Below are 24,150 nucleotides of genomic sequence, written 5' to 3' on the forward strand. Positions count from 1 at the left end.
TCTGTTTATATACTCTTTGTTGTTTCCCCTATTGTGATTGATGGAAATCTCTTGAGAGATCATTGTGTTGCTCTGGGTTGCATCGTAATTGTCTTTTCTCTTACATGCCAACCCTTGGGTAACCACAATCCAATTCACATCCTTTTCGTATCCGTGCCACCCTTAGATTTCTCTATTTCACTCCAACTCCCCGTCCCCGCCAAAAAAAAACTTTGAGAGAGAGCTTTACCTCTTGGAGCGAGTTGTCTCGCCTCGTTAGCGACTCCAGCATGCTCACTTCTTCCCGACTTTCCGGGCGAAGTGGTGTCCTAAGAATTCTCACCTGGGTTCCTGTTATTTGAAACGCTGCAAGATAAGCTCTCGTCTGCATGGAGCCATAGGAGCCCAGAGAAAATAGTTCAAGCCATACTGAGCAAAGTATGTCGTTTTGATGTCATACCAATGCAACGAAGTGACGGTTGGTGGTTAAAATTACATTATTTGGGATATAAGGACGGGCCCAACCTATCTTCGTTAATGACGAGACAATGCTATGCATGTGCTCAATGATTTTTTATCATAATCTGCATTGGTTGCGTCGCAGATAACAATAACTCTGAATTCGCCAATTATTTACGTGCACTCACCAATTTAGTTTGCGTTTTCCTCAAAATTTGAATTCGCACGTTATTTGTTGATGTGCCATCACTCGAATAAAGAAATTATTGGTCACACTTTATTGAAAAAATGCCTTACAATCTGCGTACCTTAGTTTGATATTTATTTCAACGCAATTTTTAGGGCTCAGCTTTCGGCTTTTTTGGAGCAGACTTAGAATCAGATAGAAATCGAATGAGTTGGGAAAAAAATTTATCTGTTGATCCCTTACGGAAATTTTCCGCTGGGTGGGATTTTCATCGACTAGGCATAAAGAAATTGTGCGGCGCAAAAGGTTTCGGTGGCTTACTAAATCTATAATCATGAGGTTTTTCCTCCTATATCTTTTCTTTCTTGCTACTGATAATTTCCGACGTCATTCTCTGTCGGAAGAACGCGACGCTGGGTTATTTATGGAAATGAAAAATATCCCACGCGGAAGGAAGCTCAAATTTTACTGGTAGTTAGAACATGTCGTGAATAGAGTTTTTTGCACTGAATTTTTAAGGCCTTAACCTATTTGAATTCAATGTTAAGTTAGGAAAAATAACAAAAATTGCTTTCTACAACTTAACCTTTAATCGTGAACTAATTCCGATATATTGTATCATTTTCAAGACTAGTCTTGAAAACTAGTCAAGACTAGTTGAAATTTCACTATATAACTCTTAGTATATCAGTTAAACTTACAAATAGTTTTGGTACGTTCGCACTCTGCCTGCGTATCTGCGTGTTGTCTCCTGACCCACTCTCTCCCCAAACGACGAATTGATCCACCCCACTCTATCGATCCACTCATTCCTCCAAAACACACCCTTTTCCCATTTTCTTGGCGCGATGGTTCGCTCTTGCGCAGAAGATGGAGTGCCTCCTCCGCCCCCACCGATCCCTGCTCTTGACTTATGAATGGGGCGCAATAAGTCCCAGATTTGCGTCGAAGGCGCGTGATGATGATGATGTACGACAAAAATCGAAACTATTCAAAAAGACACGTACTGTAGTTTTACTGCCACTATGTCAGGGTTTTTTACCTTGGTGTCCGTTCGTTTTTATCATGCGGAAAAAAATGAGTGGCTTTGATTTAAAATTTTCCTATGCTTTCCTCATAAGAAAGGCTTAAGTTGCAGCTTAGCGCCGTCTCCTGAATAAATTTTCACACTCGGCCTCCAGTTTCCACCGCTAGAGAAATATTTGACGGGGTTAACGTACGTTTTAATTCTTTATTTGCCGTTGTTCTAGAGAGTGACGCTATAGCCGTCGAAACTAGTCGACAGCAACATAAATTTTGTGGAACTCTACCGTGTTTTTTGTTTGTTCACACGTTTTAGATTAATCCCATTCCGAGTAATCTAATGTCATATGGGATTAGTACAGGCGAGATGAATCTAAAACTTGTGTAATATTTGTTTTCAGTTAAATAAATTGCGGGACCCCCGTCAAATATTTATCTATAGATAACGACGGGGAAAAAGTCCAAGAAAAAGAGAAACTTCTGTAGAACCAAAATAGCTTTAGGGGATTCCTTGTAAATCCTATGTAGTATTTCAAAAATGTATACACCTTTTGGAGGAACTCTTGTCGTGGGATTTTTCTGCGCAGTCGTCGCATGTCAATACTTTCCTGAAGCGGTGACAGGAAATCGTATCAAAATGACCCTCATCCCCGCGCAGGCGTATAAGGATTTCGGATATCTAAACTTGAAGCTATGCCGTGGTGGATGGGCTTCATGATTATGTGACGAAGAAAAAACCTCATTTGTGCCCATTGTTTATTATTAGTAAGTATTTGTTTCAATATGGAAAAATTCCAATCCATCACGCTTGAAAATTCGGGTTTTATTGTGTTTAATATTAGCCTTTCAATGTGTGACCGGTTGAGGCAGTCACTATTTGCATGCGTTTTGGCAACCGAAAGCGGTCACTTTTGCAACCAGGAATAGAGGAAGTCACTGAGTTTTTCTTAGTTTTAATCGGGAATCCACAAATTAAAATGCTGAGGAAGATTTGCTATGTCAACCAGAGATGAAGATCTGACGCTAGTAGGACACCCTCTGATTTTCCCGTATCTTGCATTCACGCCCTCCGCTCTTTGCTGGGGGAGGAGGCGCGACCTCATGGCTCCGAGGGAAGAGCTATATATAGCCGCATGCCCTTACATGCGACGCGTTGCCCCTCCCCTTGCATTGAAGAGTGGCCGTTCACTCCACAGATAACATGTGCTGGTGTCGAGGAAGGGGGTCGTTGCTCGGGAAGGATGTTTCGTGGTTTTTGCGCGGGACTGTCGCGAGTCGAGCGATGCTCCAATTTCATCCTGCCATGCGAAGGTTTCATCGCGTCGGATCACACAGATATCATGACGTTTTTGTAGAATGTTATTGTCAACACATCATCATATTCCGCAGTTAGATTTAAAACGATGGAAATGGTCCTTAGGAAGTTTTGGATTGAATTTTTAGGTTCCTCGTAATGCCATTTCCAAGAATATAGTCTGAGATACAATTTATTAATGATGGAGGATACGGTGATTTTTATTTATTTTAAGGCTCCTTTTTAGATTTAAGGTTCCATTTAGTGCCATTTCTAGGAATATGTCTAAAATATTTATCATTTATGCTGTAGTCTACGGTAATTTTTATTTCCGCGTAAAAATGTGCGTGAACTTTGGCGTTCCTGTTGAGTGAAAATGTGTTAATATTCAGAATATTGCCTTTTAGGTATATACTTATTTTTCTTGATACTGTTTTCATATTAGAGATTCCTTGCGGAGTATGAAACGAATTGCGTTGTAATCACATTGTTTTCACACGGATTGAAGTTATTTTACAGATAAGCCATTTCCTTATTGTAACTGCGACCAATTTTATTGGTCTTGCCTATGAGTTTTATGCGGTTGTAATTCATAATTATGGATTTACACTAAATGACCTTGTCATTATGGATATCATAACCTTCCATCAAGTTAAGGTTATGTTATATATTATAAGGTTATTACTTTTTTGAGAAACTCAGGGTGTTGAAGTCTCTATCGAACCGCAGCTTTGGCTACTATCGTTCTCCCCTACTCACGGCCTCTAGTTTTCATGGTCGTAATTAACTTGGAGGAAAAAAGTTGCCTTGTTCCGTTAGTAAAGAGGGCTAGACACTGTATCGGCCTTCAAGTTACAACGGACGAGAAGATAAAAATCTGCCTTAAGTGTACCTACTGAGTGGATACCTCGACCGTTATTATTTCCTCTAATAATCACCGAGTCGCATTGTCATGAGCATGGTCACTGTATGGACAAATATGCACGAAGAATTTTTACTCCTCGGGGAACGGCATTTTAAAGGGTAAAAGCATCCTAAGCTGGGGGGCAATGAATGAGTAACGTGCTGGTAACATCTGAGCGACAGCTTCAATTGAATTGTGACTCCACTGTGTCAGAGCTCTGTGTACAAATCATTCAAATGTAAGCCATGCATGGGAATTCTCTTGTAGTTTTGTATTAATTCCCTTATTTTTTTTAGATTTGTAGCGCGCAGCCGCGTAAATTTGAGCCTAATTTCTTTTAATATTGCCCAATTATTATGAATCTCGACTCTCCCATTTTGCACTAAGGCATAAATTGCGATACGCATGGTACAGCTAAGCGAAGGCTTACACCTGAAGCAAATATCACCTATAAATATATTTACATTGGCGAGTTCTCTTCCTTTTTTTTTAAATAATTTACAGTTATGTAATTTAAAAATACTCAGAATTTCGTTTTGGCAAAAAGGCTTTTTTTCAGAAAAGACTTTTACCCTTTATAGACGAAGATACATTAGTGGAAATAAGAAAGCAATGACGATTTTTGTGTAAATTTTCTACTTTTACTTGGACTCGAATCGATTCTTCTATATATTTCTTTGCGTTACCAAGTTATCACGCGGTATTTTAAAGTCAACTTTATATTCGGAGTAATTGTTAAAGAACACCTTTTAGAAAAAATATCTACGACACTTCCTTCAGTCCCCATTCTCCCCATAACTTAACACCAGAAGGGCCAGACCCGTCATTTTGACTGGTAACATCTACTTACTTAACTATATAGTCTAGAATATTGCTCTAAAGTATTAGTTTTTCTTACATATGTTTACTTTTATGGTACGTATTCGGGTAAAATATAACTTTTTTCACACAAAAATGGGGTTATACCACATGTCTACTTTAAAAGACCAATACCCGTCAAAATTATAGATAAAGCTTTTGTTTTAATTTGTAACGATAACGCTTATTTAGGAAATCACTGCGCTATATTTCGTTTGGACATTTTGATTTTTAGTTAGCACATTTGTGCATTTAACATCCCCTCAACATCCCTTTGCAAACTTCATTGTTTAGTGTTGCTTAGCATTGCATATCGATTCCCTCTAAGAATTCACGTCGTATGTTTTCATCATCGCGAAAGTGATCTGCAGCATTAATCGGTTTTAGTTAAATGAAACAATACAATATTTCCACAGGATTCAGTTACATTTTGAATGAAAAAAAGCATCTCTTCCATACCGCGTGGCGTGTAGGTCGGTAGGAGGAGCAGGATCAACATGGCCGTTGTTCATTATAAATTTCTTATTGCGAAATTATTCGTAAAAAATTAATCAGTTGTATTGATAAATAAAGAGAAAGGTTACATTTAATGAAGTTATCAATTCATTTTCCCATGAAGGAAGAAACACTTTAAATAATTACTGGCCGTCGAAATGACGGCAATGGTACTTTTAGGTAGCCATATAACCTCGGTCCCTCTAGTGTTAAATACGCTACCACCAATATCCGCTCCTTTGTATCTGATGCAGAAATATTGACCCACATATGAGTCATCATTGAATTCGTTGCCGGGTCATTCATATTCTATCACTTTTGGCCTTCCGTGTCACCGCTTCTACTGACCGCTCCATCCCTCGATCAATGAGTCCGCGCCCGATCTTTTCTGCTATAAGGGCGAGTCCGTCTTTGCTTGTAAAGCGAGAGTGGCCCTCGGGGATAAAGTTCTCCCTCTCAGTCAGTAAAAATGTGCGCTGCTAAATTTCCCCGGATTCTTGTAAAAAGAAACTTTTCGCCGATGTGCAGTTTCTTTTGCAAACTTCATTGTTTTGTGTTGCTAAGCATCGCCTATCGCTTCCCTCAAAGAATTCACTTCGTAGGATTTCGTCTTCGCGAAAGTGATCTACAGCATTAATCGGTTTTAGTTTAATGAAACAAGGCAGTACTTCCACAGGATTTAATTTATTGGTTTTAGGTTAAGGTTAATCAGTACGTAGCCTTCTTTTACGGAAAGCAGGCATTTTGACCGGTCGACGTCGAGGAATGTTGCAAGTTAATAGCCTTACGATTGCTTTTTAACTGATGAGAGTTTCCCGGTTTCGTATTTAACAATTTTTGCGATGATCAAACCGTTAAATTGCGCGATTAGTGATATTTCTCTCACAAGTATGTTGAGTTTAATAATAGAAGCGGATTTAATAATCGTCAAATGCGAAAAAAAGCATGCCCTCGATGGCGGAGGATACGATTATTTTAGGATGGCAAGTACGGTGATTAGAGATGTTCTCATTTTACGCAATTACTACGTACCACGAATTACATTCGTAGCTGTTCGTGTAAGCCCGATTTCACTATGGCTGCCTTTCTTAAGTGAATGCATATAGTATTTAGGATCCTCAAAGGCTAAATCTGGGAATCAAAAGGGGTCCCCTTCTAGACATTCTTGCTTAGGTTCAGCGACCGGCGATCTTCTCGGGTTGCTTACTATTGAGAGAGCGATGCCGTCTTCTTCCTCCAAATTAGACACTTATCCGAGGGGATTTGATAGGCTGTATCTCCGCGGCAACAAAAACGTAGCGCAGGTATCATTGTCCTTATTGCTCATGTGAGATACAATGGGCATGATAAGACAACACAATGGGTACGATCCGAATAACAAGCAGGTATATCTGAAGTCTTCCTAGTCAATGTTTGCCTCGTAAAGGAGCAAAGTCCCGGAGGTGCGCGTTCCCGTTCATTATCTTCGCACCGTTTATACGTCGCGAATTTCAACGCTAACAGGTTGTGCAAATAAGGGTTAAGTATATATGGGCCATGTTGACTGGCTGAATAAGGGCGTCAAATCTCTATCAATATGGAAGCTCGTGGATTATTGGATCTCTGAGAAATATCAAGGAAAAAATTTCGAAAAAGAAAAGAAATATGTGATTGGCGGTAGCGCTCATAGAAAACGATTAAAGCCAAGGAATTGAAGGATCAAAGTATACGGCCAGATATTTTCCAAAAATAACTTTACTGCCGGCCTGTTTCGATATAGTTACGTATCTTCTGGTGATCATAATAACTAAAACAAAACTTTTGCCAAAGGAAATTTACTGCAGCTTTTCGTTGTGATAATGAACATCCTAGTTTTCACAAGTTATCGTCTGCCTCTTTAAAAATCTACCATCAGGTGTGATCGTATGGCACTTCTCGTAGGTGAGAATAATGTAAACTGCATCGGAAGCAGTCGGCTATATAATTATTTAGTGGAACAAACCAGTTTTTTTTCTTTTGACGCGTCAAAGTTTCACCAGATAAAGCCTGGAACAACACTCGTGGCAAGAACTGATAAATTAACTTTTATTCTTCCATTTACTATTAAAGTAGACATTCCTGAGGAAAAGAAAATTCGAAAACCAATCGCAGTTGGAAAAAGTCAATATTTCCAAAACCGATTTCTCGATTGACTTCGCAATAATATACGGGAAATATTATAGGTGTAAACCCGCCGATGGCTATGCTAAGAACTTTATTGGCATTTGTATTTCCCTATTTTTGGGCATTGTTGTTTCAGCTAATCAGTAGCTCAACTTCATTACTATTCTTCTTATTTTAAATTAGAATATAAAATTGTATTAATAATGGAGTGTTACTTAAGTTATTTTTACTAGGTTTTGTCAGTGCCTGTTTTACCAAATTGTTGTGCGTTCGCGAAAGCCTGAAAATCACTCGGTTCCTCATAGCTTGCTGGTTCTTACTACTGTGTAAAGCAAAGTAGCGAATATATTCTCGGTGGTGGTGTCGCTGCGGGGACCTCGACATACTCTTGGAGAGCCGTCCTCGCTGCCTCCCTCTCCCAGCCACATATGAGGATGTGTCGAAACAAGTCTTCATGGAGTGGAGAGCAAGGGCCGAGGTCGCGCAGCCTATACCGCACTCACTTGTGGGTTGGATGTGCGAAATGATGGAGATGCGGGCTGGCGGCATACACCCATCAGTGCACTTAATACTTTAAGCCAGTAATGAGGACTTGAAGAATTACGAAGCGGATTGTTATTCACTTTTATTGCAAGGTACCAAGTGTTCGATGCTCCTAATCATGTTGCGCCCCTCTGTTGCGTCTAATTACCCTTTCAGTAAGACATTTTTTTCTCCCCGTTGCTATAAATATAATTTTTAGCTATTTTAATTGGTTTGGGATTTTATCAAAACCTATGCCAAAACGTTATACTATCTTCCATGCAATAAATTTTGTGGACTATGCTCGTTATTACGGACGGATATACTAATTAGGGAGTAAGAATCCCTTAAAAGTGGTGTCCCTTAAAGGGAAATTATGACTGAAAGGATTAAAAATACGTCTTTATTGACTAGATGATAGGCTTTGCCATTTTATTTATGAACCGCTGAATATCTTTTTTGTCCGTAATGAAATAGTGTGTTTTATCCTTCGCCGGCAATTGTTAACTCTACTTACAACTAAATATTTTATATCTATTTTAGTGCCAAAAAGTTGGAATTTTCCTTGTAGTACCGATGCATTGTGTAAGCGTGTAATACATTATGTAGCATTCGTTTTTTTGTGACTGTTTGACGCACCAATAGGTTACACAAGTAGTATTCCAGCTGCGGGAATAATGTTTAGAATGAATTAGGAATTTTTAAACGAGCATAGAAATTTAAAAAATTAATGGTGGTAACACATTCGTGTTAGCTTTATAGCAATTGGATAAATTGATTCAAACCAGGAAATACGTCGTTTTTTACATGATAAAATCGACTACTTACATCGATTTAGAAAGCTCATATTTAGAAAAAAGAATAGTAAGACTTGGATTCCTATTCCACTTGGATCTTATAGTCTTGTATGTTATGTAATTTATTCATTCTCACTTAGCTTTGTGACCCTCAGTATGCTATTTATAAAGCTTCCGTATGTTATGTAATGCTCTTGAATGTATATCATTATTATCATATTGAACGATTTGAAAAATGCGATTCCAACGTATGGAATGCAGTTATGCAAATCTTTTGAAATACTAAAGAAAGAAGAATATAAATCGTGCGATATTATTGGAACAATTTCTATCTCAGTGTGTGGTCATAAATTTCGTTTTTCTTAGCTCCATGTAACTAAAAGGTATGTTAGGTTTATATTTTTAGATAAATTTACTCAGCTGTCCCTTAAAATTTCAAAATGATCTTAAGACCCAATTACCTATTACCTATAACGTAGTTATTGAGTATTCTGCTTCTTTATCGCTGCTAATTTTGTCATTAAAATTTCGAGCTGTTTTAAAGAGAGGAAAAAATCGTATGGACAGAATAATGTATGTATTTTACGGGATTTCTATACCATTCTCTATGAACTTGGTTAACAAGCGAAAAAATATGGAAACTTCACATTTCGCCATTCCTGTTAACTTAAAAAAAATCACCTCCGAGTACCTCCAGGAGATCATTAGATTTATAACTATTGTGCGGTGCCAAAACACGTTTAGGATACATTTTTTATTCAATGAATATGACCCATACTTCAGTTAGCGCCCCATTTGTTCCAGCTAATTAACGGGAGAAGGCAATGGCTTTCAATCCTCAGAACGATCTGCAACTCTTTTCTCCGGTACAGGAGGTGTAATTTTCAAGATAGAATAATTAGCTCTGAGTTGCCTCACTTGATCAAATATCACCTCAAGGGACCCGAGCTTGCGTTTTCTTCCTACTTACGGCGTCCCAATAATGCAAGGGACGTGGTCGAAGGAAGAGCAGAAGGTACATCCGATAAGTGAACCAATGAAGTTGGAGCGCGGCCCACGCGAAAGGAAGCGATTGCATTGTATGTGCGGGAGGGAGAAGGGGCAGTGGATTGCATTTTTGGCAAGGGTACCGCGGGCAACGACCCCGTTTGCTACACTTAATTCTTTACCTTTTCAAGTTTTTTATTTATTCCTGGGTCGTAAGCGTGCTCTGTGATTACAAGTTTTGGCTATCAGTGTTTGTAATATTGTGTTTTGAATGAATAGATATCAATATATCAAGGGTATGCTTCCTAGTAGCTTGAATGCTATAAAATAGATCACGTACGGAAGGCGCAATGTTGTAATTCAGAAAACTGTTTATAAGTGGAATCATAGGGATGCACAAAAAGTATTTTTATGATTTAGAGTGACTGTATTCCTACTAGAAGTCTGTTTATTTGTTACCACATTTAAATGACGATAATTCTAAATTACTGATCGTTATGACATTGTTTACGTACCCACGGTGAATCAAATTACTGTAGTCATTCTTTTCGTTTGATTGGTCAATATCAATATTTGCCGTCCCTACTTGATCATCTCATTTACGTTGATAGCCTCACCACTTACTGGATATTTATATTACGAGTTATTTTTTCCCCTTGTGCATCAAATGTACTGCTATTAATTGGATTATGCATTGGTGTGAAATTCTTATTGATAACTGTGAGAAATTGCCCTGCTCCCCAAGACTCGTTTTCCGAGTCTTCGCTCTCATGATCGTCATTTGATCGACGTCGGCCAAAAATTCTCCACGCCCGCGCCCCGAAAGAACTCGGTGCAAATCGTTTAGCGCGCTACTCATTCCTCTCTTCTTAACCCTTTGTCCCATCCGTCTACAGGACATCACCAGCGATTGTGGCTTGACAATGGATATTTTCGACGAGACCTCGCCTTAAACCTTTAGCCTCGATACACAGCGATCGCCCGTCCGTCAAGATAAGCCATTATCCTGTCACTGGAATAAACTTTTTCATGTCAACTCTGAAATGAAAGTGCACTTGAATATGTTGGTTTAAGCCAGTAATGATGGGTCATTACATAGTGCCTCATTTTCTGCTAAAAACAGCTTCGAAATGTCCTCAATCGCATGAGCAATTTTACCTATCAGCAATACTCTTACCCTCTATAGTTTTCCCGTCAATTTCACTGGGACATACTAGATCCTCACCTACCTTCAATGAATAATTGCGGCTCTTATTTTTGATTCGTGAAAGCATAAAAAACTGTATGTTAGTACCATTTCGTATTTACGCCTATACGTTTTTGAAATTATTATGCTTCATTTATATTTACTTTCTATTTCCCGTTCACAGCTTCCTTAATCTCTTGTAAGATCTGCATGTAGAATTTCCAAGGGGGAAAAACGGATAAAATCGTTGTTAACAATTCAAGATAATCATTTCACATTACTTAAATGTTTAAGTTAGTCAACTGCCTTAATTAAATGATTCAGCGTTAAAAATAATTAAAAATACACATTTTTGTCGAGCGAAATCTGAGGTAAATAATTGATAATTTGAACTTGCGGCGCTATTCGTTGCTAAAATATTCAGTAGCAGGTGAACCTATGTATGCTTTGAAAACATCTTCATTAAAGGCGTCATCTTCATTTTGATCAGTTGAGATTGAACCAGATTGAACCGGAATGGCTCTTATTCCGTGCTTGCGGGTACGTTGATCGAATACCTGTCCGTGGCCTGAAATGAAATTCTCAGTGTAGAAACTGCGGAACACGTTTTGTTGCTACCGTAAATGATTCCCTTTTTCTCCTTAGAGGGGGTCAAGACTAGGCCTCCCGCTTCTTGAATTCCCCGCCAATGAACTCTCAGGGGGGGCGCGGCAGGGGAATTGAATGGGAACGGATGGAGGGGCAGCGACGGGGGCGGAGGGGAAGTCCTACCCCTTCAAAACCGGAAAGTGAGGGGGAGGTGCGCCCGAAAGGGAAGAGTGGAGTGTTTTGGTTTGTCGCGGGCGCGTGCACCTGGCCCGCTCGGTAATGGCGGCGAGACTTGCGCCCTGAAAGCGCGCGCAAGACTGGGGCCCCCTTGCCGAGCGAGGACGCGGGCAACAGCCCCACATCCCTTACCTCGGCCAATAACGTAGTGGATCGTTGTTTGTCTTTTCAAGTATTTCTGACATTGATGCCTTCTTCGATACCACAATGAAGAAACTAAGCATACACGACTTGCCTGATTTTATTTAGGACTCAAAAATGGCGACACTGGTGTCACTTAAGTGACGTTTAACTCAATTATCCGAAATATAAAGCTGCATTGGACTTCAAAACTGCGGCGTTAAATGTAGCCCATGTTGAAGTTAACGATTTCGCAGTGTGACTCCCACAGTGACATTTAATTCAATTGTGCGAATTATGGAGATGCTATTGAGGTTCAAAACTACGGCTTTTAATTTAGCGCATTCGAAGTTTTCAAAAAATCGCAGATTCCTCACGTATAAGTCCTCTGCCTTCAACATCTATTCCCAGAGATTTACCGTATGTAATGTCCTCCAAACCAAATTTTATTTCCTTAAGTGTTTATTACGAGAATAAGGATAAAAGACTGTTGACATAGGATGTTCTTAAATAGGGCTAATGGCAGTACGCTTTCCAGATCAGGGCCGTTGACCGTGGAAAACGAGGGAAATTATCACTCGCTGTACTAATATACCCCCTACAAGTGTCGTCATCTGTTGGTTTAATTTTCCTGACGTGGACAAGAGTTGCTAAAATTATCTAATGCCAATATTTAAATAAAAATTCAAAGGGAACTACACTGTTCTCAAGTTTAGTGATCCCTATTATATACAATCTATTTATCTCAGCCTCTTGGAATGAGAGGAGGCAGCCTACTTAGGCCCAAATGGCCGAAGATGTTCTCCAAAATATCAACCCACTTTCTTTAGCCTGAGGTGTGGGGGAACTGAGTATGTGCCACGTTCCCAAGCATCGAAAAACGAGATCTTCCTGCAGCAGAGCAACACAGCGAAACGAGAAAATTGAATTGTTCACGCGAATAGACGTCACATGAGGTGTGTGAATGCACTCTTCACTTCCGTGTCGTCCCAAAATTAGCTGGAGAATGGTACTCTCGCTTTCTAAACCTGTGCCCTACGGCAAACGGTGGTTTCCGTGTTGTTCCTTGGAGCGGATTACAGTTCATCCCAGGATTTGACTTGGTATAAGCGTGTGCACGTCTATTAAATATTCGCGCCTGTTGTCATGCACGACGGCTGCTGTTTCCCTTTGATGCAAGCTGCCTAATCTTATTGCTCATGAGGTTACAAAAGTATGTAAACACGGTGGAGTTACACTTCAGTTATTATCACTAGCAGCATTTCGTTTCAGTAGTATTCCCGAAAGTCAACTTCCCATCCAATTAAAAACTGCGTTGTAAATTTAGTTTTTCAGTATGCAATGATTCGTTGACACTTCGCTAAAGCGTTATTATTTACCCTAATGTTTTTGCATTTGGCCCTATCAGATAAGATATGAATGCTTGCCAATGCCTCATCCTCGACCACACCTCCTTGTGTTGACGTCGTGTCGTAGGGTGACGCATGAGTCGATTGGCGTACATGGACACGAATTATTCTGATAAGGATCAATCAGGCTGTTATTATTTACGTGGGACTATCCGTTTCAAAGGAACTGCCGTATAGGGTGTGATTATTGATGACGTTCATTGTTAAGAGAAATGCGTGGCCACACGCAACTCCCTGATGCGCTGCCAATTTTTACCTCGACGTGACGCCGTTGATGCCTATATGGCTTGATGAGCTTCTAGATTATTCGGAAGTATTCACGTAAATAATAGCAAATCTTTAAAGCCCTAATGAAACCTGTGTACGAACGTCGAGAAGTCATTTCTTTTAATAACATCAAGGCTGTTCGAGATTTACATGACTGTGGTGTATGCTTTGATGAAGTGTGTGAATGTGCTGTGGAGGCACTCGTGGGGAGCATTTGCCCTTGAGTTTGGATGATACGTCACCCGATGCTTGAGCTGTGGGTCTTTCACTCTTCCATACTTTAGATAAGGGAGGGTGCTGATAATCATATGATATACGCAATTTTTTTTGACATAAATGGTATCCATTTGATGGTTCAAGCAATTATAGATTAGTTACCATGTTGTCATGTAGTTACGAGCATTTTTTTAGTGTAGGTCCCCCAAAAATTGAAAAGAATCGTGCGTGAAAACTTACTTAACTATGCGAGTGCTGTGACTACTGCACCGAAATGTGTGCGTGACCCTCAGCACGTCTCCCTACTTCGGTATGATCGTCCCATATGGGGTCCCATCCACATTTGAGTGAGAACTCCCCCGACTTAGCACGTGTCTCGCGTTGATTCATTCCCTCGTAGTAAACACTCGAGGGATGAGGGGAATAAGAACGCTCCTTAGCGTCTAGAACCGAACTATTCTTGGCGGGCTCTATGTTCGAGCTATTTACGATGGACTAAAACGGTCTTCGTGCATTGCTATATTTATGTGCCTTTGAGGGCTATGGCAAATTACACTGCTTTTGAGTCATCGTGGGTACTATAGTTGATATCACTTAAGTACAGTAACGTGATGTCCTTTACCTCAGTTCGTCCGCCTTTCGACTTTCTTTCGTCTCTCCTTTATATCCATTGCCCATTTCTCTCTGAATCTTGGGTATGCGGCTGAAAATATTTCCCTTGGGAGAGCTGTGTAGGTTGACAAGAGAGAGCTATTTAGTTGACAACACTGTCCAGACGAAGCTAGATGGTTATAATGCGAATAAGCTCATGATTACGGTTCTGCAAAACGCCCACCTACAATATACCCTTATTATTTCTCTGCTTGCAGATGCGCAGGCACTTGATCGATATTCGCCTGTTCGTTAAGTCGCTGATCTCGCGTTGCAGAATTAGTCTCATCAACTAGAGTAGTAAGCGGTGTACAGCAATCAAAGCTCAGGGGAGAGGTTTACGGGATTTACACCGCGTGTGTCCATCTGTGTAGACGACAGTTCCGCCGGCATTGCAGCTGGCTTCTTTAGGTCACTGAAGAAGACGACGTCAGTGACCTGAAGAAGCCACCGGCAATGGCGGCGAAACTGTCGGCTACAAGGATGGACGTACGCGTTGTAAATCCCGTAAACATCTCCGCTGAATCTTCGCCACACCGCGAAAGCCTGCACTACCAATCAAAGTTTACGTGGTGAATAGCGAAGTGACAGCTCGATGAGGAGAAAGGTACGCGGGAAAGGCATGGTGGATACTCACCAGTGGGAGCGCTCTTGGTGCACGGGGGCGACTTGCCCTTCTTGCCCTTGCTGCTACCGCCACTGTTCCTCCTCTGCCTCCGGAGTCTCTCTTCCTCCTCCTCCCACGCCGCGTCCAAGTACTCGCGAGCGTCGTACGCTGGAGACCGGATCACGTGGAAAGTGAAGGCGTCTGGCAAGTACATGAGATCCATGGCTGCCTCTTTATCTCTCTCCTACTCGATTACTTTACGAGGAAGAGGTGTTGCGTTCTTCAGGAGCTCTCCATTTTCGAGCTTCTGGTCAGGAGAGAAGGTTCAACGCGCCTTTTTCCTGCGCCTCCTCTTTCGGCCCGAAGGTCCGAGTAGCAGCCAACCCCGCGTCCTCCTCGCGTAACGCCGACCCCGCGACAAGGGTGCCACGGGCCTCCGTCGACCGACCACCGCCGCCGCTCCTCTAGCCGCGCTTCTCGCCTCCAGAAGCCCGCCTCTGTCCGACGCCGGAGCTTCGGTCGACGTGGCGGCGCGGAGGACGCTTTGGTGGTAGGCCGGAAGGTCGTTCGCCTAAAAGGATGGATTCAGGACGACCCAGCTGTGATGGACGCTTTCGTAGCTCCCGTGGTAGTTGCTCTATTTGGACTGAAAACGACGCGCTTGTGTGATTCTTGCGTGCTTTCGCTGCGAGAGCGTGCGGACGTGTGCTTATGCCAATCCGCCGCCACGCCTTTTCCCCCTCGACCTCCCCGCTCCCCCTCCTCTCTGTCTGACGCCACCCCTACTACGCTCCTTGCCTCCCCTCCTGCCCCTCATCTCTCTCTCCTGCCCGCCCCTCATTCTGTCCCCTAGTGAAGAAGGGGTGGGGGATATTATGTTGTGGTGGGATGGGTGGACCTCTCACTCCCTTCTCTTCTTTCCACCTCTTTATTTACACCTCCCCCACTTTGCCTCAGCAGCCCCTAGTGTGGGTGAAGATTCCAGCCGTTTGTTTACGTTTTTCTGTATCCCTCTCTCTTTTTCCCCATGCTGAGGTCTCCCCCTACTTTTCCCACCTACCTTCCCTCTCTCGTGGCCCTTCTCTCCTCTTTCGGATGCTTAGCGCTTGCCGTGGAAGCTATGTCGACTTCGACCTCGTGATTTGCGATCCCGTGTTGCGTTTAGCGCTTTCGCCATGGAAACGACGAGCGATAGGTGACTTTATTTAGGAGGTTCCTCCGAGAAATGAATGATATATCATTTTCATAAAAATTCCAAAATACAGGGTGTTTGAAAAATAATTCCCTAGTTTTAATGGAATATCGTCTCGACGTGTGCAGGGCAAGAAATGTATCCCCCCAGTTGAAGTGTACTAAACAGAACTGGAAGAATTCTTTCATTATATATACTCATTGATGTAATTGCTGTTCTTTTTCAAACACCCTGTATACTCCTCTGATCTTAATGAATGCACGTAATTTACAGACGGTCAAAAAACTTCTTTCCATACTCCATTTTTAAGTAATATCGTGTATAATCAAAAATTTTCGTAGCCATTTTGGTCAAAACATAAGCAACATATTGATTACCCCTACAGCATAAATGTGGTTGCGACAAAAAAACTAATATAAAGTTTAATATACGATCGTACGAATCAAGATAAAAAGTAATCCTAAGGACGCTACCATACTGGTACTGGCGTTATTAGCGAATTAACTCTGTAAATTCGAGTCTATTCTAGTTTGTTAGGCACGCACATGAATGGACTTAAGGCCGGCTGATAAAGCAAAAAAGAAACATCAGTTTAAAAATAGTAGCAATGAATTATTCACATTTTGTGTACCCCAATTTTGCTTTTTATAACATGATGGATTTAAAAAAATATTTTTTTATCTCACTATGCAATTATTATTTGTTTTGAGGTGTTCGTTCGCGAATGAACTCAAACTTTTAAGGTTTTATAATATCGCTTTTGGAATTTTTGGGGACTAGTTTTGACAGAATTCAGATTTTCGAGCTGTTAACTTAATATTGGACTCAAAATTAAAGGATATATTAACATCACTGTTGAAATTTTCCGTAGACTTTTTTCGACAGAATTCAGAATTACCGTGCGATACGCCGAAAGCGTAATTCATTAGGTAACAGCTTAATAGGTGGCTTGACCCCTCTCTCCAAAGATTGTCCGAAAGAATTTTTCCCCAATGGCATGTAAGTATCAAATATCTATTTAGGGTCAAAGGAAACAGTGCCCTTGTTGTGCGCTGTATGTGCTGTTAGGAATGTTGGAAAGCGATTGAGAACCAGGAAGTGTGAGGAGAAAGGTGGATGACCGGAAGCCGGTGGGAAAGGAGTATCAGGGGGGTATGGGGTAGTGAAGGGAGAAGTGGGATCAGTAATGGCCCGCAAGAGCAGACGACACGTTATGGTGGCTGCGGAATGCCAAAGAATCGATTTCCACGCTCATGTCACCATGATGGAAATGTTTGTCTGTGTGCGAAGTGTTATTTATTCCCCCAGCAAAACTTTTCAGTCCTTTATCGGACTTTGCGCCATTAGGTTTTCATGCTCGTGCAATAATTAATAATAGTTTTTCACCCAAAAATTTTACCTACTTATTTACAAATAGGGGTGAAATTAGACTCCCCGGAAGTTCATATTCTTGTTTTTTTTTACACCCGTAGCATAAGGTTGAAGTCCAGAAGCTAGCATTATTTATACATGATCATCCACTGTTTCTTGTTTTAGAGTGAGCTAGAAAGCAGTCTGAGAAATACGGTGCGAGGATGAATCATTATCATGAGGTTATTTATATCTTCAAGGGGAATTAAATAAGGTCTTATGAGGAAGGTTGATGGCCGCAAACTGTTGTGAGCGGAACAGTTTTGTCACCTGTTTGGTAAATACATAAAAAGAAGGAAACATGTACATTAATAAAGATGGATAATAAAGAACCGCTTGGTCAAAGTAGTTACGTGGATAAAGCAGTTTGCGCATTTAGATTTATTATTGAGGTAAGATGTAAAGAAAAGGTTGGTCAACATTCTCACGTAAAATGAAGCATAGTAAGGTACCAAAACGAGGAGTAAGGGCCATATTCCAGAACGTCACTCACTCCGAGTGATCACTCGTACTCATTCGAGTGATCACTCATTCTCAGAATGAGTGTGATTGTTGATCGGTATTCCAAGAACACACTCACACTCCACTCATTTGAGGGCCAGTATCGATACAAGTAACTGGGGATTGCTAGTTACTATGACGTATTTACACCAAAAAAATGACGAGCGATAATAATCAGCGGCAAATCTGATTGTAAATAAAAATGTCCAACAGGGCTACATTTTCGTCATTTCTTTGGGTTTCAAATATAAATCAACGTTAGAAAATAACATAACTGACACGCAAACATCAGCAGCAAAAAATAAAAGCTGGATGAAGCTAGCAGAGGAATTTAATGCGCACAGTTTCGTTCATGGGGTATGTTTGTTAATGCTTTTATAATCGATTCCGATAGCCGAGACGAAAAGAAAAAATATAAATTGAGTCTTTGAGATGTAATTATGAAAAGTGGATGGATGAACTACGTTATGATCAGTTAAACATTATTATACTGATGAATAATGCATACTGAACACTCACTTAAGTTAATACGCAAATGATAGGGCGTAAATATTGATATATGAAACATTCAATTTCCTTAATTCCAATTCTTATTGTATGGTACTACATTCATTATAACAAGAATATCCATTGGATTGATTTTCGTTTTTTCCTTAGCGTGATGTCTGACAGCCAAAATATAAGCATGGGAGAATATAACAGCTCGAAGGAAAGCCACCTTAGCAAAGTAGACGCAGGAGAGAATGGGCACTTGTGGAGGGCCTTACTCCAATCCCCGGAGATTGGAGTAAGGCCCTCCACTGCTGTAAGGAGCTGGAGATTGCAGTGCCATGCATTTCATACCACATCCCAAATACAGGGGATAGTGATAATATAGTTGATATACATAGGTGGTTGTAGGGACGGGGGCTCGCTCCCCCCCTTAAAAAATAAGGAAGATTTTAATACGGTCCCATTATCATTGCGTTCGTTTTGTTTTGCGAGGTATCTTTGTCCCCCCCCCCACAGAACAAAATCCTGGATACGGCCTTGTTGTGACCCCCCCCCAGAAAGAAATCCTGGATCCGCCCCTGTTGTTGTACATAATGATAGTAGTAGTGAGATACAATAATCAAATTGCAGTATCATATTTTTAGTCTTAAAGTTCTTTTCTCAAAAGTTTTTAATTATTTTATTTGATTAATATTTTGCATAGCCTTCACTTGTGTGCTGACTTTCATACAATGGCTGGCATCAACAAAGAAGGAGCTCCATCCCTTTCAAATACCACAACTACCATTCTCAATTCATCAACATCGTCTATAGCTAACAAAATACTGATACACCTTCATCGGTACTCTTACCAGCATCACTGCCACCCTGCACTCCACTTCAGCCACTAGCCAAAGCTATAAACTCTGAACACTGCCCACCCACCATTACCTCCATCCACCCACCCAAAAAAAGAGCCATAGTTAATGATGAATACAATGTCAGGACAAAACGATGCAAAATAATATATAAGGTTAAGAAGAAATTTTGAACACAAGGAAAGAGGCAGCTCTATTGGAAACAAAAATTAAAAAATAAAACTTAATTAGAAGCGGAAAAATTCAACAGACACAAGGAAATCACCAATAGCTATGAATTTCTCCTCACAGCCTATCCAGGAAAAAAAAGTCAGAACATGATTTACCACCTTCCACGACCTCAGCCAAAAAAATGTATTATATAAAAACAATATCTGATATTTTAAAATAAATTGTCTCACTTAAGAAATGTTCATTTTGCCTCATTATAATTTTATACTCTTTTAGATTTGTTTATGTATGTTATTTCAATTCAATACCGATGATTATATTCAATATGTTGATTGCAACAGCTAGTTTAAATAAATAAAAATCACTTGATTTTCCAAACTACTTATTGAATCATTAATCTTGTCTATGATTTACAAAAATGCACAGCCAGCCCCTCCAATTATGGAGACCAAACTAATGGCATTCTTGTGAGCATACTACTCATGTCCTATTTAAAGTGATAATTATAATTGACCAAGCAGTTTAAATGTTAAAAGCACAGTAAAGAAATAAGCCATGCAGAAAATTAGCATTATGAAAGATAGGCATGATCATTATTGATTGTCGAAAGACTCGTGAGTAATATGAGTTAGCTGAGTAAATATTAATTCAACAACTATGAACTATGACTAAGATTTGAGGCTTATACAAACCCATGTGTTAGAAATCTAAGTACATATCATACATTTTTAACTACCATAATACTTGAAGTGCACTTTTGCTCATGCTAGTGCAGTCACACGTGTAATCCAACAAAATGGACCTATAAATTGCTAACCATGTACTATTTTTGTTCATCCTACCCACTCCTATACCATCTTCCTCAATGTTAATCCTTTATAATCTCTTTGACTTTTAAGCAGGGCAGCAGACGACTCTGCTTAGTAACAGCTATCTTTGCTCAATAAGGAGGACAAAATATATTGATGCAGTCATATTTAATGGAGCAATCATTAGTACAATGGAAGTAACATGGTTAACTGAATTCTTTAATTTTTTTCTAAATTGGAGATAGTGAACCATCAGGGTGGATGTTAAAATGGCTATTATTCACTATAAAATATTTCTTCAAATGAACCAATAAACATAATATACATAATTTTGCTATAAAATTTTGATCAACTGCATAGATTAATGATGCGTGGCCTATCTCATCTATTAAAATTATGCGATCAGCGTTTAATCGAGGATTGAAGAAATATTTTTCCAAAGGTCACTGACAATCACAAGTACTTCAGTCCTCAATTTTCAAAAAGAATTTCATGGATATGGCAATCCTCAAAAAGCAACCTAGGTCCATTCACATTTCTTGTGTAGATGAGTGATTACCTCAACAGCTTTGAAAAATGAAAACATTGTATTACATACATTTATACATTGTTATCAATGGGCCATAAGATACCAATTCTTATAAAATAATCTATTGTAAGCAAATCTTTACAACTTCTGGCACAATAATCTAACCATGATACGATCAATCAATGAGCTAATACCCTACTATCCATATTAAAAAAAGAGAAATTCCTTGTACATAACCTTTATTTTAAAGATATTCAAATGGAATAAATACATGACATGTTTGCAGGCTTAATAATTGAAGAATTATTGAAGTGGAATATCCATATTAAGAAGTTAGTTCAAAAATAGGTCATATATTTCCTTTCAGTAATATAACTTGATAAAGTGAGTGGTTTTATATTCCAATTCGGACTCATTTCTGGCGTTCCTATGTTTTTCTCTGTTAAAATCCCTGAACACTTAAAAATTAAACTTTTCTATTCAGCAGATCATCTGAAAGTAAAGGTAGGCAATATCATAGGTGTATTACTACGCTCAATACTTACTAGCAGGAAGTTTTACAAATTATTTTAGACTTATGAGTGTAACACACACATAAATTGGAGCACATTATTTTCAAATTCATATGAACTATAGGGAGCGTCATAGATGGCGATGTAGGTTTCAAATAAACAAAAAAAGGTGTGAAAGAGAAAATGGTACACTAAATGCTTTCCTGAACATTAAGTACATACTTAGGAAAATGTGAAATTTGTGTAAATGTTAATTGCTCTCTCTCATAAAAAACTGGCATACCAACCCAGTGGATGAGAGGGTGGGTGAGCTGCATGCTATAACCTGGTTATATTATATCACAATAGATTCAAGTTTACTGAATAAGTGAAAATATCCTGTGTAGTTAAATAAGTACCCATTAAAAAAACTAACCTTAACAAACTTTGATATTTTTGACAGAATAATTCTGAATAAATCAGCACAAACAACCTAGGACAAGACATGTGAAGTGAAATAAAAATTATTCTAGATTTTTAACGCCATATGCACCACCAAACATTATGTGGTATCCAGAAATTAATAATTTTACCAACTTAAAAACAACAAATCTTAGAAACACTAATACCTGAATTGCTACTGGCACTGGCAGTTAAAGAATGCTAAGGTGTGGGGTCGAAGCTATGGGAATGATGAAATCTCTGACAATTTTTTTAGGAAATCTAAATCTTGCGCAGACTTCTCTGTCGTGGAACATTTACATAGGGTTATTAAGATCCCTTATTCGCCTACTTTCAAGAGGAAGAGCTTCGTTACTATTGACTTGCAAATAATCGTCGAAATCGTGGAGATCCAACCAACTTTTTACCCATCCAACTTTGGTTCACATGTACCTAATGGACATTGAAAAGTAATAAGGTTTCTTCGTTGTATGCTACGATACACAAATTGTATACCTTTATGACCCAATAGGAGCAAGGAACAAGTAAAAGAAACACTATCCTGTACCATCAAATATCTTCTCATCACATCGATGATTTATTTAAGTTTATAAACAAATTCATGAGTATTATAAAACGATAATCCTATCAGAATAGGAATACATATTCGAAGGTCCACTGACAAATGCTACACACAGTATGTTACAACAGCAGTAATCATAATCACTACATTTTGAAACCTTGATGACATGAAAGAAAGTAACGTGAAACCTAAAACTAGTCCAATACTTACTTGTGTTACCTTGGCCCACAGTTTTATCCCAACAATCTGCAGTGATGCCAACATTTAGCTTAAAACTCAGGTCACGGTATCACTGTACTGTATTTACCATAACTCACAAATGCGTCCATTGACATCGCTCGTTTTTTTATATTTGGCAAACAAGACATCATTACTTAGTACTATTTACAGATATTCCGCGAATCGTCCCTGATTTAAAAGTTAAAAGACCTGCAATACGTAGTAATTTCTCGCCGCGAAGCTGAGACTCGCCGGAAGGTATACCTGTTTAAAAATCATCATTTCTCTGTTATGCGTCCATTCATCTCTTTGGTTTTTTGATATATGTCAGAGAAGACATCAATACTTAGTACTACACACAGATATTTTGCGAATCGTCCCTGATTTACAAGTTACAGGACCTACAATACTTAATATTTTCTCGCTGCGACGCTTTGACTTGACCGACGGTATGAGTTGATAATATTCATCATTACTCTGTTATGCGTCCATTCATCTCGCTGCTTTTTTGATATGTAGCAGACAAGACATTAATACTTAGTACAATACACAGATAGTCCGCGAATCGTCCCTGATTTATAAGTTACAAGACCTGCAATACGTAGTATTTTCGCGCCGCGAAGCTGAGACTCGCCGGAAGGTATACCTGTTTAAAAATCATCATTACTCTGTTATGCGTCCATTCATCTCGCTGCTTTTTTCATATATGGTAGACAAGACATCAATACTTAGTACTATACTCTGATATTCCGCGAATCGTCCCTGATTTATAAGTTACAAGACCTGCAATACGCAGTATTTTTTCGCCGCGAAGCTGAGACTCGCCGGAAGGTATACCTGTTTAAAAATCATAATTACTCTGTTATGCGTCCATTCATCTCTTTGGTTTTTTGATATATTTCAGATAAGACATCAATACTTAGTACTACACACAGATATTCTGCAAATCGTCCCTGATTCATAAGTTACAAGACCTACAATACGTAGTATTTTTTCGCCGCGAAGCTGAGACTCGCCGGAAGGTATACCTGTTTAAAAATCATCATTACTCTGTTATGCGTCCATTCATCTCGCTGCTTTTTTCATATATGGCAGACAAGACATTAATACTTAGTACTATACTCTGATATTCCGCGAATCGTCCCTGATTCATAAGTTACAAGACCTGCAATACGTAGTATGTTTTCGCCGCGAAGCTTAGACTCGCCGGAAGGTATACCTGTTTAAAAATCATCATTACTCTGTTATGCGTCCATTCCTCTCGCTGCTTTCTTGATATATGGTAGACAAGACATCAATACTTAGTTCTATACTCTGATATTCCGCGAATCGTCCCTGATTTATAAGTTACAAGACCTGCAATACGTAGTATTTTTTCGCCGCGAAGCTGAGACTCGCCGGAAGGTATACCTGTTTAAAAATCATCATTACTCTGTTATGCGTCCATTCCTCTCGCTGCTTTCTTGATATATGGTAGACAAGACATCAATACTTAGTTCTATACTCTGATATTCCGCGAATCGTCCC

General features: G+C 39.6%; 2 protein-coding genes across 2 annotated transcripts in view; one reads left to right on the forward strand and one right to left on the reverse strand.

Moving 5' to 3' along the window:
* Positions 1 to 15,652, reverse strand: part of LOC124165136 — a 33,324-nt gene extending 17,672 nt beyond the window's left edge. The window contains exon 1 of the mRNA XM_046542442.1: positions 14,959 to 15,652. Coding sequence (XP_046398398.1) covers positions 14,959 to 15,151 — 193 coding nt within the window. The 5' untranslated portion in view covers positions 15,152 to 15,652. The remainder of the gene's footprint in view (positions 1 to 14,958) is intronic.
* LOC124165131 (kinesin-like protein KIF14) overlaps positions 1 to 24,150 on the forward strand; it is a 115,210-nt gene that overhangs the window by 45,324 nt on the left and 45,736 nt on the right. The gene's annotated exons all lie outside the window — the stretch shown is intronic.

The sequence above is a fragment of the Ischnura elegans genome, chromosome 9 (genome assembly GCF_921293095.1).
Source record: "Ischnura elegans chromosome 9, ioIscEleg1.1, whole genome shotgun sequence".
In the NCBI taxonomy this organism is placed as follows: domain Eukaryota; kingdom Metazoa; phylum Arthropoda; class Insecta; order Odonata; family Coenagrionidae; genus Ischnura; species Ischnura elegans.